The 16203-nt window shown below is 51.6% G+C and overlaps 5 protein-coding genes across 5 annotated transcripts; 1 reads left to right on the top strand and 4 right to left on the bottom strand.

Annotated features, from left to right (window-relative positions):
• Positions 1-587: 587 nt before the first annotated feature.
• Positions 588-3145, bottom strand: Z519_05034 (uncharacterized protein; the record flags this gene model as incomplete). The annotated part of the gene is made up of 2 exons (XM_016762776.1): positions 588-2456; positions 2507-3145. The coding sequence occupies 2 exons, from the start codon at positions 3143-3145 to the stop codon at positions 588-590; spliced, it is 2508 nt and encodes an 835-aa protein (XP_016620389.1).
• A 378-nt stretch (positions 3146-3523) lies between these two features.
• Positions 3524-4465, top strand: Z519_05033 (uncharacterized protein; the record flags this gene model as incomplete). Its single annotated transcript, XM_016762775.1, has 1 exon — positions 3524-4465. The coding sequence occupies one exon, from the start codon at positions 3524-3526 to the stop codon at positions 4463-4465; it is 942 nt and encodes a 313-aa protein (XP_016620388.1).
• A 2736-nt stretch (positions 4466-7201) lies between these two features.
• On the bottom strand, positions 7202-10752 carry Z519_05032 (uncharacterized protein; the record flags this gene model as incomplete). The annotated part of the gene is made up of 2 exons (XM_016762774.1): positions 7202-9725; positions 9782-10752. 2 exons carry the CDS (start codon positions 10750-10752, stop codon positions 7202-7204), a joined length of 3495 nt encoding a protein of 1164 aa, XP_016620387.1.
• A 580-nt stretch (positions 10753-11332) lies between these two features.
• Positions 11333-12422, bottom strand: Z519_05031 (uncharacterized protein; the record flags this gene model as incomplete). Its single annotated transcript, XM_016762773.1, has 2 exons — positions 11333-12006; positions 12062-12422. 2 exons carry the CDS (start codon positions 12420-12422, stop codon positions 11333-11335), a joined length of 1035 nt encoding a protein of 344 aa, XP_016620386.1.
• A 1078-nt stretch (positions 12423-13500) lies between these two features.
• Positions 13501-16161, bottom strand: Z519_05030 (uncharacterized protein; the record flags this gene model as incomplete). The annotated part of the gene is made up of 3 exons (XM_016762772.1): positions 13501-15045; positions 15095-15499; positions 15550-16161. The coding sequence occupies 3 exons, from the start codon at positions 16159-16161 to the stop codon at positions 13501-13503; spliced, it is 2562 nt and encodes an 853-aa protein (XP_016620385.1).
• Positions 16162-16203: the final 42 nt, after the last annotated feature.

Raw genomic sequence — 16203 nt, 5'->3', positions numbered from 1 at the left:
GGGAAAGAAACGACCGACAGAAGGATATCTGGATGTTAGAGGAACCTCCTACTCGCACCGCTGAGCAGTGAGCACTATTATTATATACATCTTTTAACAAGTCTGAATGGCTCGCCCACATTATACACGTGCATAGGCGCCCGAAAATGTAGTCTTTGTAACTACCGAAATCCACTTTGGACGCCATCTTTGGGCCCGGGATAGACCCATTCTGCAACCCCATATTCTGTACCTCGTACTCTGTACTCCATCCTGTTCATGTTACCCTGGCTTTGCGGGGCGAATCCGGTGGGTTTAAGAGGAAGACCGGGGACAATGCCGGTAGACAACCTGGTGGTGCTCGCGGGTAAGGTCTTCTATACAAACAGACCAAGCCAGATCATGCCGGATGAAACGCCCTTCACCCGGAGAAGCTGCTTGGACTTGGAAGAAGATACGCTAATACTTCCTTCACAGTCACATTTCCCCAGATGATAAGTTCATTGAAGATCTTCCATCACTTGGAAGCCATTTGCCTTTCTAATATACTATCACACAACCAGCGCTCATAGCTTCCATCCTATTCGACATCATCTCCATACTCCTGTTTAACGAAATCCACCACTTCCCTCCCCTCGTTCAGCAATGACCCTGCTCAAAGTCCCTGCAAACCGAGTGACACGATCGGCGTCAAACTTCGCCGTCTCAATTGCCTGTAGAACATGCTTGATGCCCACTCCCACGACCTCACTACGTGTAATATCCCGGATCTCCGCTATCGCCCTTGATGCCTCGCCGGCTTCGAACGCTTTGGATTCATTCATGACGAATTCTAGTTCGTCGTAAGTGCGCACATTGGCGACGGGTACGTCGCTGTTAAAGTGCCGCCAGAAATCCAGCTGTTGCAGGACCGAGCGTTCCGTTGCAGTCACAATTATAAGTAGACTTCGGCCCGGCGGAGGAGCTTTGCGCAATAGCGCTACCAAGGTTTTCAATATGGGGTTGGAAAATCGAGGGCCGATGGGCGTCCACTCGGTGTATTCTTCAATATCGTCCAGGACCACACAAGACATCGGCGATTTGTATGCATCCATGAATACCTTGCTCAGGTATGAGATTTTCTGGGATTCGGACATTTCCAACGTATCCTTGTTGCTGATCAATTTGATGAACGGGTATCCGCTGTCAATGGCGATCTTGGCTGCAAGGGCCGTCTTCCCGCAACCAGGGGGCCCGTGGAGGCACACCGAGAACAGTGGCGTAGATTCAGGGTTGCGCACCTGTTCCACAAAGAGTTTCCCTTCGTCCAGCACGTCCTTGATATACTGAGAAAAGTGAATGACACCTCCCCGGAGGCAATACGAAAGCTCCTCTTCAGACACTCCAAAGGCCGGCTTCACTTCTTCCAGAGCGTTTTGGAAGTCTGCACGCTTCACTTTCATGTCTGCCACGTCATCAGTGATGCCCGCCATCGTTCCCACCTTAATATGTCGCGAAAAGGCAAACGACGTGGCCGATTTGACCAAACCGCCAATCTCGGCACCTGAAAAGTTCTTGGTCTTGTGGGCGAGTTCCAGGAGATCGACGTCCGGGTCGAGCACCTGGTTGTCACGCATCTTTTGCGTGTGGATCTTCAGAATTTGCGCTCGGCCATGTTCGTCCGGTAGGGCGATTTCCATGTGTAGCTCAAGACGTCCGGGACGCAGAAGAGCATCATCAATCATATCTTTCCGGTTCGTCATGCCGATCAGGAGGATGTTGTTTAACTGATCTACGCCATCGAGCTTGGAGAGTAGCTGGTTGACCACACTGTCTCCTACTCCTGTGCCACCGCCGGCCCCGCTGCCTCTTTGCTTACAGACAGCATCCAATTCATCAAAAATGATGATATGAAGGCCGGATTCGTCTCCCTTTTCTTTATATTCCTTTTCCGCATCGGCGAAAAGTTTCCGGATATTTTCTTCCGACTGGCCGACATACTTGTTCAGCACTTCAGGACCGTTAATGACTTTTGGTTCTCTCGCATTGAGCATTTTGCCAATTTGTCGTGCAATCAATGTTTTGCCCGTGCCCGGAGGACCGTATAGTAAGATGCCCTTCACGTGCTGGATACCTAGCTTCTCCACAAGCCCAGGAGGGAAGACGCGCGAGGCGAATGCCCTTCGGAAGATGGTAACGAACTCGGCATCCAGACCACCGATGCCCATATCCTCAAATTTAAAGTCGGGAGCAATGATAGAATTGGCTGCAGGCCGACGGGAGGATGCCTTCAGATTTATAGGCGTCTTCCCATCCTTGAAAAAGTTGATTTGGGTTTGCGGTGTTAAAATGCCTCGCGCATGAGGATCAGACGTGGTGGGTGCAGACTTCTCACTCAAGTCTGCCAGTTGTACTGTCTTGACTGTGAGGTTCAGGGGAATGCTTCTGAGGTCCATGAGGAATCGCTGACCCGGGGCGAACATTTGGCTGTTGAACAACTATGAGCAAAGTTAGTACAAGACCACCAATGAGGCACTTTTGAGCATACTTTGGTAATCTCTCTGGCTAGATCATCCTGATCGTATGGTGTGTCTGTGGTTTTCCGCGTACTGGCAAAGCCGATTTCAACATCCATTGAGCCAATGTATGCCTGGGCCCCTTGGCTGAATGGGTCATAGACTTCTGCCTGTAGTAGATCTGTCAAGGCTACACCCATCCAAGACCGTTGAGGTTCTGAGAGACCAATAGTGCCTCGTGGAAACACATCGAGAGGTCGAGCTGAGACGACATACATGCCGTTGATAAGCAGGAAGACGTCGGTGCCATCGTAAGAAGGAGGAACGTCCTGCGAGGAAACTGCTACGAGGTTGCGGAAGGTATACGAATTGTCTGGGGATTTTGCAGGTTGTAAGGTCATGACAGCACCCCGACCTCTTGCAGGGGCGCCTCGACTGGGGCTCTGCCGGTGGCCCATCGGACGTGGAGGCATGTTTCTCGTAGGCAGTCCAGGACTGCCATATCCTGGTCGAGGAGAGTCGTAACCATTCATGTGTGTGTCGTAGCCGCCGCTGGCGGCTGGAGGATAAGAAGGGCGCCCTCCTCGATTCGGGGGTGATTGCTGGCCATATGGGTCGCGCTGAGGAGGTTGCCCAGAGCCAAACAAGTTGTTTCTGTTGAGAAAGGACATGGTTGGAACGAGGGAAGAAGGCGAAATGCGTTGACAGGACGTCAAAAGCTGGATAGAGAGGACAGATCGATTTGGCCACAGGCACCAAAGTCGCGAAGTAATTGCACTTGTCAAGAACAGGCACGGCGGCTCTAAGAGTGTTTCAAGACCCCAAGGGCCAAAACTGCGCTGCCTCTGAGGCATCGGCGTTGAAGATGACATCCTGGACAACCAACTACTCCGTGTCCCGAAGTTTCGCCGCCTAGCCCGCAATCTGGTGGCGGTGGTGGCGGCAGAGTGGCCTCAGCCTTGCAGCCTTGATCAGTCTTGTCTAGATTTCTTCCCCGCAGTCAATTGTCGCTCGAACACGCACACCTCCTGGACTAGCATGATCGGACCATGCCTCTCCATCTCCTCAGCAAGAAATCGTGGAACGTCTACTCCCCTGCGAACATCGAGCGTGTCAAGCGTGATGAAGCCAAAGCCCGCCGTCGAGCCACCGAACAAGAAAAGCGCAGTCTGAAGCAGGAGGCGGGTGATCGACTGTCTACTTTACAACAACAGAGCAAGAACCAGAGCAGAAGCTTGAAACGCAAGCTGCCGGGAGAAGATGATACGGATCGCGATATTCGACTTGCCCTGGAAAATTCACCCGTGTCCGCCAACAAAGAGAAGCAAGACTACGGTTCCCTCGTTGATGCGCATGGGCATATCTCTCTAATACCTGCACCCGAGAAACGATCTTGCGTCGATCAAGAAGAAGCAAAAGATCCGTACACCGTCTACCTCACCGACGCCACTGGCAAAAGAGATCGATCTAAAGACACGTGGTATACGTCTATCCAGCTAGACCGAGAAAAATGGGGTGAGGATAACCCCCGGAAACAGGAACGAGAACTCGCACGGCTCAATGCAAACGACCCTCTCGCGGCCATGAAGAGAGGGGTCAAAGCTCTCAGGGAGAATGAGAGACAGAGACAGGAGTGGATGAGGGAGCGCGAAAGGGATCTAGAAGAGGTCGAAGAGATGGGGAAGCAAAGACACGACAGAAAGCGCAGAAAGAGAGCAGGCCATAATGAAGACGACTCGGAGAGCCTGGAAGGGTTCAATCTAGATGATGGACACGCGAAATTGGAAGTTACTGAGCATCATCGGGATGGAAAGGGCGAAAATCGACATGGGCATCACCATAGCCACCACCACCATCATCATCATCGGCATAGACGATGGCATCGAGATTACGAAGCTATAGAAGATAGCCAGGACCATCACAAAAGGCATGGACACCATGGAGGAGACGATACCAACAGAGCCAAGAGCAGAGAAACCGAGGAAACCTGATGGAGTCAAGACGTTTCAATGCAGAGTTAATACTCTACTTCCGCTACCCAAGTTCTACCGGCAGGTCTGCATGCTGAATGCTTAAATACTTCTAAGGATTTTGAAAGCAGAAGGGGAGCCCGAATATTCGGGAAATTCATTGGTGTGGTGGACGACACTGTGAAGCAGTCACCCGCTAAGTCGTAATCACTGGCATCCTCCACGTCACCTGGATCACTCAACATCAATCGTGAGCGTGGGAACTCTCGTCTGCTGATGGAGAGAGAGGGGCCAACAGTCCTTTGTGAATATCATATCACACAGGGGTTCACATGAATATCTGGCTGTCGCTGAGCTGCTCTCACAGCTGATGCACGCCTCACACATCACGGCCATCACGTTCTCGATGGGATCGAACACCCCAGAATGTCTAAGGAGAGATGCACTCGCCTCTGCATCCCCTACAGCGCTACAGTGCCTAAGCACAAAGCTCACCCACCGTAAGCACTGTCCACACTGCATGGTCTTTTCTTGCTTAATATACCATCAACCCAAGACCAAGGCAACCAACGGTTTGACGCTGAGACACACCGTGTACTTAATGAAGGGAAGAGTGTCGAAGGATGACAGAGTGCTCGTTGTTCTGAATAGAGCTATCTGTATCACCGAGATATGGGGAGGAAGCAAGACCAGAATGCGTACCACGAAGTTGTCTTTCAATGCGGCCATGGCTCTGTCGCCCTTGGTGAGTCAATCGAAGAAGCCATATTCAATACCATGCATATGCTCAAAATCCCCAGAGTTCAAGCGAGTGTCGTAGAGAGAAGCGAGTGTTTTTTGGTTCAAGCGATCCATTCTCTGAATGCCGAGGACATCCAGGCTTGCAGGCGATGGACAGGGACTGAGTGATAGAGACCTTGCCGTTGGGGATGGCAGAGATCAGGAAGAACACGGCTTGATATTAAAACCCTGTCTTCTATGCCCATCCTTTTCCCAGATCCTTTCTCAATTGCTCTGGAAACAGAGTCAACACCTGCGCAATATGATCTGATGGGGAGCCAAGGTTGGGGTTTCTCGTGGCTGGGCGAGCTTCAGGCTCCGCGGATGGCCTTCTCAACGTTCCGCGCCACCTCTCAGCGCGTTGGTACAGGTTATCATGATATATATTTTTTATCATGGCCTCCAAAGCCGACACTGAGTTCTCTTCGATATTGTCGTCGTCCGGGCTGGGCTTCATTTTCCTTTTTTTTTTTTCTACCAGTATCCGCTCGAAAACCTCCAAAATATGCTTCAATGCGCTTGGATTGTCGTAATAACTGAATGTGCCGGCTTCAACCTCTGGGAGGAAGGATATTGAACAACATCTGGACACTGACCTTGTATATGCGCGACTCTGTACTGTAACTGCAATAGCGGCGGATGGCCTGGTGCCAGCTCCTGACATATAGCCGTTGCCGCTGGGCATCGGATTCTGTCCATTCCTTTGACGAGAATGTAGTAATCGAATCTAACAACCCTCTGGCGTGCGTTAGTAAGTGGACGATGGGCATGTCGCATCCCGTGTCCTGCACAGCACTGGTTCCCTTAGTCAATGGGTCGTTGGACGGAGAGTCTTCGATGAGGACGGCGTTCGCGTAAGACACACAATCGAACTGCCCGCCCGATTGGCACCATAATGTCTAATGTGGACTGATTACGGCCGGCTGGCGACGCCTTGAGCTCCTCCCACAGCCGTGATGCCGCTCTTACGTGGATCTTCGCCACCGAATAATTCCCCTACATGTTCTCACATATCCAGGCGACCTAGCACGCGACTGTCAGGGAAAGCTTGTTGGGCGCCTTTGCAATACGTTCAAGCTCGTTCATGCAGCTCGAGCGCGCAACCAACCACAGAGCGAATCAAGATGCTTCCACCCCATGACAGCGCCAATCTATTATTGCCGCGGCCAGACAAGAAACCCTGCTGATCGTGGGAACATCAAGATAAACAAGATCAGCAGAACCAGCCCGCCGTCAAGCCGTCAAACCACTACTGCGTATCCTCAAACACCGATCGACGACTATATGCTTGTCATGATACCACCGCTTTAACCACCGTTGTCCAGGACGTGCAGAAACATCTGCATACGCGGTGATCCGATTCATTGGTTAAGACAGTAGCACCAGAAGATGGGATATATATGTCCGTGGTCCTTTGGGGTTTCCATCTTCAGGGCAACCTGTCAAACCCTCGCTCACCGTCTAAGGCCAGAAACAGCGGAACTCGTCAGCCCGATGTGACGACCTCATTCGGGTCGTGCGTCCTCAGATTACCTACGATTTACTTTCCTCTCAGGGGCACCTCTCTAAACGCCATGGTTGATCCCTATGCTCTGATTAATTACAGGATAGCACAGAATTATCAGCCCCAATGTACGGATGTAGGTAGGGTAGGTCTCTCACCACAAGGCGTCCTTGTCACCAGCTGAAGACTCGAGCTGAAGACATGCTCCGAAGGCAAAGGGCCTGGTCAGAAATGCTTGTTTTCCAATTGAGTTATGCAATTATGTTATTATTAATTATATAACTTAAAGCACACGACGCGATGCAAGATTACAATCACGGAAATAAAGCAGATGGAAGCTCAGCAGTGCGATCTATACCGCCCATCTGTCCTGTCCTACCCTGTCCTATCCTATCCTGCTTTTCTCATGAGAACACCGCCAGTATCGATGCTTGTTTCCATTCCTGTCGTCGCCCAGCTCCACCACATCATCTTCACAAGAAAAAATAGTGAGGTTGTCCGTCCTCATCAAACCGGACGTGCCAGCAAGGTTCGACGTTGTTGTGGTTATTGTCGTCATCGTCGTCGTCGTCGTTGTTGCCTGCCGGTGACGTCTGGTAGTACTGAGGGCTCGACCTTAGACGACCGCCCGCCCAACCCTGGCCCGGGCTGTGCTTGATTTGGAGGGGAGTGGGCTTCGACGTTGCCCTCGGCAGCCGAGTCTGTTGCATCGCACACTTCGGTGTCGAAGGCAAATTTCCGGCTGCGAGGCGTGCCGCGTAGTTGGTGTACCACCACGAGGCGGTCTGGCGCGGTGAGGTTTCATTCAAGCCATCATACCCCTCGTCGTCGTCGGGGTGGACCATATCCTCGTAGTCTGGGAGGGGACTTTCTTCCTCCTCGTGCTGCTTTTGGACAAAATCCTCGACATTATCGGGCCCGTCATCGTCACCGTCCTCCTCCCCAAACCCATACCAGTCTTCGCGTTCGTCCTCAGGAGTGGAGGAGTAGAGTCTCTGTCCCGAAGAATCATAGTGTAGCTCGGTTTCGTGACGTGAGTCGTACCCGGTATTGTCGGGCAATTGCTCGTTAGCTCCCGTTTCCGCTTTTATGCCGCTGGTGGTTCTGGCACGCTTAAAGGTGCTCGCGCGTGTCCAGACTTCATTGCAGACCTCTTGAACGTCCTCATCGACGTGATCCAAGGTTCTCTTTTGTCCCGCTCCCACCTTTCCTATACCTGCGCGCCCCTTAATATTCAAATGCTTCACTCCAGGATTTGTCACCTCTCCCTCCAGGTTATGATATTGCACCACTTTCCATCCTTGAAGGAGCCGGATCTGCTCTTGTAGTTCCGCAATTTGCTGCCTCATCTTTTGGTGCTCGTCCAGCAATTCTGCCTCTCTCCTCTGCCAATAGTCCCGTATCCCATCGGGGTCATCTGCCTGCAATAAGAGCTCTTGGTACCAAGCAAGCAGGTCCCTCATTGTTGCAATTTCTTGCTGGTACGGGGAGACGATCGTGGAATGGAGATCCTGCTTGGTTTTCTCTTGATAGAAGAGCTCCATGTCGTTGAAAATCTCGCGCAGCTTAGCCTGCACGGACGGAGTTTGGTAGAAAAACGGAGGCCCGTCATCACTACGAGATCGTTGAGAAGCGAAAGGGGTGCCAGGATCGGACTTCAGAAAATAGGTCTGAGGCAGGCAGTGATTGGGACTGTGTTTCGGTAGATCTGGAAGAAGCTCAGGATCAAGTTCAGTATCGGCACTTGGAGCCCTGTTGAAATGTGGCCGGTCGTCCCATGCAACCCATATCGATGGCGTTGAAGAAAGGGTTAACCCAGGCCCAAGAGTTGGCTTTAACTTGATAGAGGTGCAATCTGCTCCCTCTCTGACCTGTCTGGTCGAGAACGCAGCAGATCCCTCAATCTCCCAAGTTTGACCCTCTGAGTCCCTAACCCACATTTCAACGAAGGCGTGATTGTCGTTGGTTGAGCGTGCATAGTTTTCCAGTACGAGCGTCGGGAATTTGAATTCGTACCGACCGACACCCGCCTTAATGTCGATGAACAATTGTCCCGGGCGTGGGTCTTTTTCTGTGGCAACCTTGAGTTGGGCCGATGAGGATTGAGGGCCATCTTGTGCACCACCGTTCACAGGAGATTGGCAGTCTCTTCTCTGGTTGCCGCCGCCCCTACCGTCTTCGTTACTCCTGTCTCTTTTGTCCTCAGTATTTCTGGCGTCGGAGTCACCCCCAGCATCACCCACAGTATTACCACCGCTCGGAGCGTCCACCTGGTCACCATCAACGCTATCTTCCTCATTTTGGACGATCCTCTCATACAGGAGCATATAGGGGGTGTAGCCACCCTTGTGGTTGAGAATGTCTTTGAAAGAGATCTTCTTCACCCTTAGTGCATCGTTGAAAACGTGCCAAATTTCTCCTCGGCGAACGTAACAGACGTAATGACCTCGATCTTTGTCACCTTGGTGGTTCACGATGGCCTTGAGCTGGTAATTGGCCGACATTTTGGCCGGTTCGCCTCGCCTCTCGAGAAAAGGGGTCAGATCTAGCTCCTCCGGAATGTCTACCTGTGTGGCGTCCTTTCCGTACATCACGTTGCCTCTTCTGTCCTTCATCAGCTTGAAGCGTGCGAGCTGGACAAAGAGAACCTCGGGCGTGGAGTAGATCTTCTTCCAGTGATTCCTCTTTGCGCCATCTTGATTTTCTGAGTCGAGCCCTACTCCTTGACGTCCGCAATCACTGCAGAGCCATTCAATATCGTTTTTTGAATTCTTCGCAAGGCAGTCTTCCAACCTCACCGGAACATCGCTATTGGGTGTAGCTGCCAGCGGAAGCGACAATATATTATCTATAATGGGGGACGAGAAACGGGTTTTGACGTTGCGCCGGGAGCCGCATTGCATGCACCGGACACGCTGCGTTTGCGTGACTCGTAACAGCTCATATATGTTTAGGTCATGCAGGTTCGCAACTCTGATCAAGGTAGTCTCTTCCATTCTATTCTTACAATCAGCTCAGTATAGATGTATTGAATGTGACTAGGCAAGACTCACCTGTGTGCGTGTCGGCCAACCCACTCCTGGATGAAGTATCGGAGCTGGTCAACACTGAGTGTGATTAACCAGCCCAGGAATTCGGAAGCACACTGGTCTTCTCCGGCTTCTTTCATTTTCGTCCTGAACATGTCGCCCGCAAGAGCGATTCTCTCCTGATCGCGCTGCGGATCTGTAACGTAGTTCCAAAAGATTTCCATAGCAGCATTGAGGGTCTTCCGTGTATTGTGGCTTTCATCCCAATAGACTCTGCTCAGCTCGAACAATTCACACCACACGTCGGTGTAATTGGTGAGAAACAATGTCTCAGTGTCGTCGTCAATTTGATCATCCCTGCTTTTTAGGCCAATTAATGCGTCGATGTGGGGTTTGCTGTAAGTTTTGACTCTCAACCCTGCTCCCGTCAGGTTGGGAATGTGCCGATTTTCAATCCAGGACATAAATCTGTTGCTGTGTAGTAACATGACTATGGTGGCATTGCGATAGCAAAGGTGGCCTGGATTCTTGAACCCATTTCCAACATCTGAACGTATTATTGACCTCGCTGCCACTATGGCCTCCCTTGGCGCCCTCAAAGGCGGGTGGAATTCGGGTCCATCCGACGTGGTCGGACTGGCTCCCACAGAAGGATCTACTGCCGACCTCTGCGCGTCCTCAGCCTCGCTCGGAGGAGCCGAGTTTTCTTTGTCACAGCCCTTTGCTTTTGACGTTTGCTTGCCTTTCGATCGACCATTCCCTGATGCTTTGGTTTTCGGTCTTGTTTCCCTCGGTGCTTCACGTTTCGGTAGAGTCTTCTGCTCGGCCTCATGTTTGGACTGACTTTTAGCTGGTGTTTTACTTTTCGGTGAATTCTTCGGCAGTGCTTTGCTTCTCGCTTGACCTTGCGCTGCCACCTTCTGGGGTCCATTGCTGGCACTAGCCTGCGCAGGTCCACCAGGTCGTGATCGTGCTTGGGCTCTTGTCGCCACCATGATGAAGTATAGACAGCAGGTTTTGCAGAATCGAATTGACAAACACTGAACAAGGGATAGGCGCGAGGAGGGGGTCGGAGAATAAGAAGGAAAAGAAGTGACACGCTGGAACAAAGAACAATGGTGGGAACTGCGCAAGTGAAGTCGAAGCACTGTCCGGCACGTTTGCGGACATAGTTGAATGGGTGCGGCATGGTGAACAATGGGCGCTTCGAGAATGGAATAGACCAAAAGACCAACAACAGCCGAAACGGGACATGTCGCTGCAACAATGGGCCGAAGATGAATGTAGCATGGCGCTGCGTGCAGAAGAGAAGAACAAAGTTGAACCACAATGAGAGTGTTCCAGGTGTTGTTGTTCATCACGTTGAGAGGCCGCCCAGAGGAGTCAAACACAATCACGTGACGCTCTGCAAACAACAAGCCTGTGTATGGCATTGGGCTCCTCGAGAAGTTCCTAGGCTGGAAACTTCTGTTTTCATAATTATGGAATAAAGACAATCGAGTCGTATCGGTCTTGTCGCTAAAAAACACGGAAATTAGTTTTTTGCGGTTTCTGTCGGTCCTGTGGTCGAAATTTTCAAGAGGATATCACAGACTTCTGGGATTTCCCATTGCCAAAAAAGCGTCTCCAGTCTTCTGAGTTGCGATGATTCCCCTCAACTTTGAAAGCTGCAATTCCAGATCCATTGTTCGGTGGAGAGTGTAAGGGTACGGGTGCTTGTGATGCTGCCGCAGGCTTCTCTACTGCAAGCTTCTCGGATGCCACCAAGTCCACAGACGACGCTGTACTCCTTAGTATTACCATATTCTCCAACTTATTCGTTCGCCGTCCTATTCGTAGATAGAAGAGACTGGCGGCTATCAAGGCGCAAATGCCGAGAATCACGCCAATGGCAATACCAGCTTTGGCGCCATTACCCAGTCCAGCAGAAGTAGAGGTTGAGGCGACGGCTGTCTCGGCTGCTGCAGATGCCGCAGATGAGGACATAACGGTGGGCCCCATCGCTGCGGGAGTCTGCGCAGAGCCCTGCGGGCTCTGTGTCGCTGGTGTTGGGGTTGACGCTGTTCGTGTAGCGGCCAAAGCGTAGGTCGTGGCAATGCCTTGGGTGCTGATCATGGTGAACCCAGCCGCGGTAGTAGAGTCTGTCTTGTTCTGGGAATCACAGAGCATGAAGTTGCAATAGGTAGGGAACTGGGGAATTTTCATCCCCGCTTGGATTGGCGCAATGGCATACGTGCCACTGGATTGGACTGGAATATCCAATCAACGTCTTCTCCTTATCCTGGTCGGGTTCAGCAAGCTTACTCTGGTTTATATCGGCCAATGCGAACTCATGCGAGCCTGGACTCATCTCACAAAATATCGACAGGTCCACACTCTTGAAATCCGTCCGGTAGCTGACTTGGATCACATCAATATTGTTCAAGGTCAACGGCTCCGTTGGATACAGAAAGGTCGCATGCGGCGCCATATCCGTGTTTGTGGTTGTGGCTGTTGCAGTGACTCTGCTTGAAGAGGTTGTCAATGTGTCGGTGATCGGTATATCGGTTGTGGACGAGATTAAAATCGCGCTCGCTGTTCCCGGTCCAGCGTCGCCGGTGAAGTCAGGACGAGGGTGCATCTGCGCCGCACGCCGGATATGATACACCAAATCTTGTTGTAACATTTAGAGGACAGCGACCGGTCAATGATCGAAATCGCAGTTTGAACTTTCGTGGCCGTTCACCCACATAGTCCCTGATGGATTGACATACACAGGGATCGCTTGGTAAGAGAGGGGTGTCTCATGTTAACGGCATTCCTGGCTTTTGACAGATTTCCGGCACCGGCAAGTCCACGACAAAGTTTCAGAAATGGAAAGGGCCTAGTGATTATTGACGCTGCAGAGGAATGGGAGACACCAGGGCACAGGAGAACAAGCCATCGTCCCGATCTGGAGAGTACGGCTATCGAGGGAGCTAGGGTTCGAGACATTGGTCGGATGGCGCAGAATTTTGGCGAAATTGCAGCCATCTGGCATCACCAGCCCATATCCCAAGTGGAGCTGCCATACAGTCACTCTGGTCGCTAGTCAACATGTGGATCTCACCGATATCATGGTAGAGTCCCCCGTACTCATCAGCAATCACCGGTTGTCATGAGGGCGAGGTGAAAAGCGTGAAATCTGAAGAGGTGGAAGAGGGAGTGAGGGTGAACTGGAGGAGAGAAGGAAGCGTTCCGGTTGTACCCAGTACATCGTATGGAGGATGAGTGTGGGGAGCTTCAAGTGGGAATTGTCGCGACTGACTGCCTGCCTCCCCACATACCTAGTAAGTAGGTACGTAAGTATATGTACCTACGTAGAACCTTGTACCTAAACCGCGTGACTTAGGCACCCCAGCACATCCTTAGCCGGTGCTATTTACCTTGCTGCCGCCCGCCCGGGCCCCCCTCCAACCGGGCTCCCCTTTTGGTACCTGCAACTTAAATCATGTGGTCCTTTCTCCCCCCTACTCACTGGACTCAATACAGGGATTGCGCAACCACCCACGTTTTACTTGGTACACGAGGTGTAACCTCCCCTGACTGACGCAACAGATAACTCGTACATTTGATCTGTCACGCAGTGGCTCGATAGCTGAAATAACGGCAGATTTTGTTGTTCCATGTCACCAACTATAAGTGCGAGTCTTTGCACCAACACCTTGCTGTGCCTCTCTCAAAGAACTGTCGCTTATTATGCCTAAAGCTCCAAAATATCTTTTTCAAAATGCACTGCTTCGCCAGCCCTGAACCGTCGTCCCAATCGTGCCGATACTTCCTTCTCGACGGAGGCCATCCCCGTCCAGGTTCAGCTTACCAAGGACTTCCGCTGGAACGGTAGGTATATATTTCCTCGCTCGCTCCCTGTTTGTGCCGCCAATGCCCGCTCCATAACTGATGAGCATGTCTGTCGAGGTCGGAAGCGAGAACGGAAGCATCAGAGACTGATCCAGTGTCAAGGCATTTCGGTTCATGGGTGGGTCCGTGTCCTGCTCGACTGGGGAGGATATGGAAGGAGCTGACGCGTGTTGGGGTGTGCTGGGATCTTTGTTTGCTGGCGCTGGCGTTCCGTTTCGCCTTGCAGGGGTCGTCGTACCCGACTCTGGTGCATCGACCATGGGCGTCAGTGGTCGCTTGATCAATGACTGTTCGCCTCTCTGCAATTGAGTTAAGAACTTCATGTGTGCTTTGGACAGGCTCTTTTCGCCGACTTCTGCTCGATAATTCTTGACGGCATGGATCAACTGTGTGGGAGAAAGGCGTTGGAGCTGGACTAACGTTCCAACAAGAGATTCATGATCCTCGCCCAGCGAACTAAAACACTGCAACCATTGAAGCAGTTGGATGATGGGTGCGAGATGCCGCCGTGCGGCATCGACCGTACTCTCTCCAGTCGATATTGTGGAGCCGTTCTCGTAATGTTCCGGTTGTCGATTATTCGTCCGCGCCCAGTCCTCAATGGCAGACACATTCATTCGAATTTGCATAGCCTTAGTCCTCGAAAGGTACTTCTTTGTAGTCATGACCCGGTTGAATAATTCTGCACCAATCCAATAAAGCAGCTGCGAAAGGATCTGTGATGTGATGACTGAATGAACATCGTACAGGTCAAGCACAAACAAGGTCGAAGACAGAAGCGAGGTGATGTTGCGTGGAGATGTCTGGGCCCGCCGCTTGGGTGAGGGAGGTCGAAACCGCTTTTCCGGCGGCTCATCCTGCGCTTTCGGCCTGGATTTGAAGACCTTCCATTCTCCTTGGAAAGCAATGTCATCCAGGCCAGGTATTGTTTCGTGGTCCAACATTGCTACGTCCAGAACCTTGTTCATTCTCCTTTCCGCATCTCGGATGATGAGGATAAAGGTCTCATTGATCAGCTCTGCAAGTTCAAGCTGATACTTGGATGTGACCTGCACCAGGCCTGCGTCCTTCTTTAGATAATGTAGAAGCAGGGTCGCGTTGGAAATCCAGAAAGCGAGCATGGTCATGTCCCATTGGTAGTGTTCGATGACATCGTTAATGAGATCCATGGCTCTGGTGAGTACATCGTCTAGGAGGGAGGCCGTCATGTGATAGTTGGCATATCGGGCCATGAGGAAGATCAGATTCGCTGGTATGGGCTTCTGCGACGGAGATCGTTGCGGAGTCATATTGGTGATGATAAGGTCAAGGATGGCATCCAGCTTGTCAGCCTGAAAGACAAACATCTGGTCACCAACGCAACGATCCCAGATAAACTCTTCCTCGTCAATCTCAAGATCAGTGGGTGACTAGAAAAGTCAGTAAAACATATCATGCGCTATTTTCTGGTTGGCTTACCTCTGGCTGTTCGTCAAATCCCAGAGTGGACAAATCAACCTCCAGGTTAGCCGCGCTTTCTTGCATTAGCATCCGTCGTTTCATTTCGTTCTCTGCCATCTCTTCTTCGAACCGATCCTGGGAGAAGCCCGAGTTGTAGAAGTCATCTCCGAGGCTGGACATTCCGAAATGATAGCCATTCTCATGCAGGTAATGAGAGAAGTCGGACCCAGGCTGGACAAAGTCAAGCGCGGTGCCTCCAGAGGAAGATCTGATATCAGGGTCGGCTCCATGATCAAGCAGCATTTTGGCGATTTGCTTGTGGCGATTTGTCATTGCCCACATCAAGGCGCTCCACTGATTTCGATCTTGTTTGTCGACGATGGCTCCAGCGTTGAGAAGCGCCGCCACAACTTCATGATGTCCCTGGCCCATGTCAGTCTGAGGAGCTGCCATGCTATTATGGCTCCACATACAAAACAGCTAGCATATATCAGCGGCACTGTCCCCTCCTCGTCTGGCTGATTGACATCGACATATTGCTTGGCCCTACCTCCAACCAGCTTCTGAATGCGGGCGACGTCTCCATTGCTTGCTGCCATATTAAGGCTCTTCTGCAGAATCTCTTTCTTCTCGCGGTCCGACAGGTGGTCATCCATAGCAATAGCATCTTCATCCTGTCCAGGACTACCATCTTCCCGGTGGTGCGCCTGAGCTGCCACCATTTCCATTAGGCGCGAGTCACTGTCCTGAATACGGGCAAAGGTTTCTTCGTCATCGTAGGCCGGGGTATCCAGATGCAGATCGAAGGTCAGGGTTCTTGCGGGAGTCGGTGCCGTGATATACTGGGATGAACCTATCCATACCGACAGCTTGTAAGTATTCGTCTTCACGAAGCACGAGACCTCTGTGGGCTTCTTGCCTTGCCATCCATCATACATCTCTGTTTCCTCGCCATAGTTGGGAAAGGAGCGACGGTCATCTAGGGACGTCGGCAGATCATCTGGAAGCTTGCGAGAGGTCTGTTGAGAGGGAGATTGCGGGAGGAAGTGGACGTCGCTGGGCGTCAGTGGGTCACCAGCGTCCATGGTACAGGCTTCACAGAGATGCTAGCAGGCGTGATCTCATAT

This window comes from Cladophialophora bantiana (genome assembly GCF_000835475.1).
Source record: "Cladophialophora bantiana CBS 173.52 unplaced genomic scaffold supercont1.7, whole genome shotgun sequence".
Taxonomy (NCBI): Eukaryota; Fungi; Ascomycota; class Eurotiomycetes; order Chaetothyriales; family Herpotrichiellaceae; genus Cladophialophora; species Cladophialophora bantiana.
This window is presented reverse-complemented; position numbering and strand designations above follow the sequence as displayed.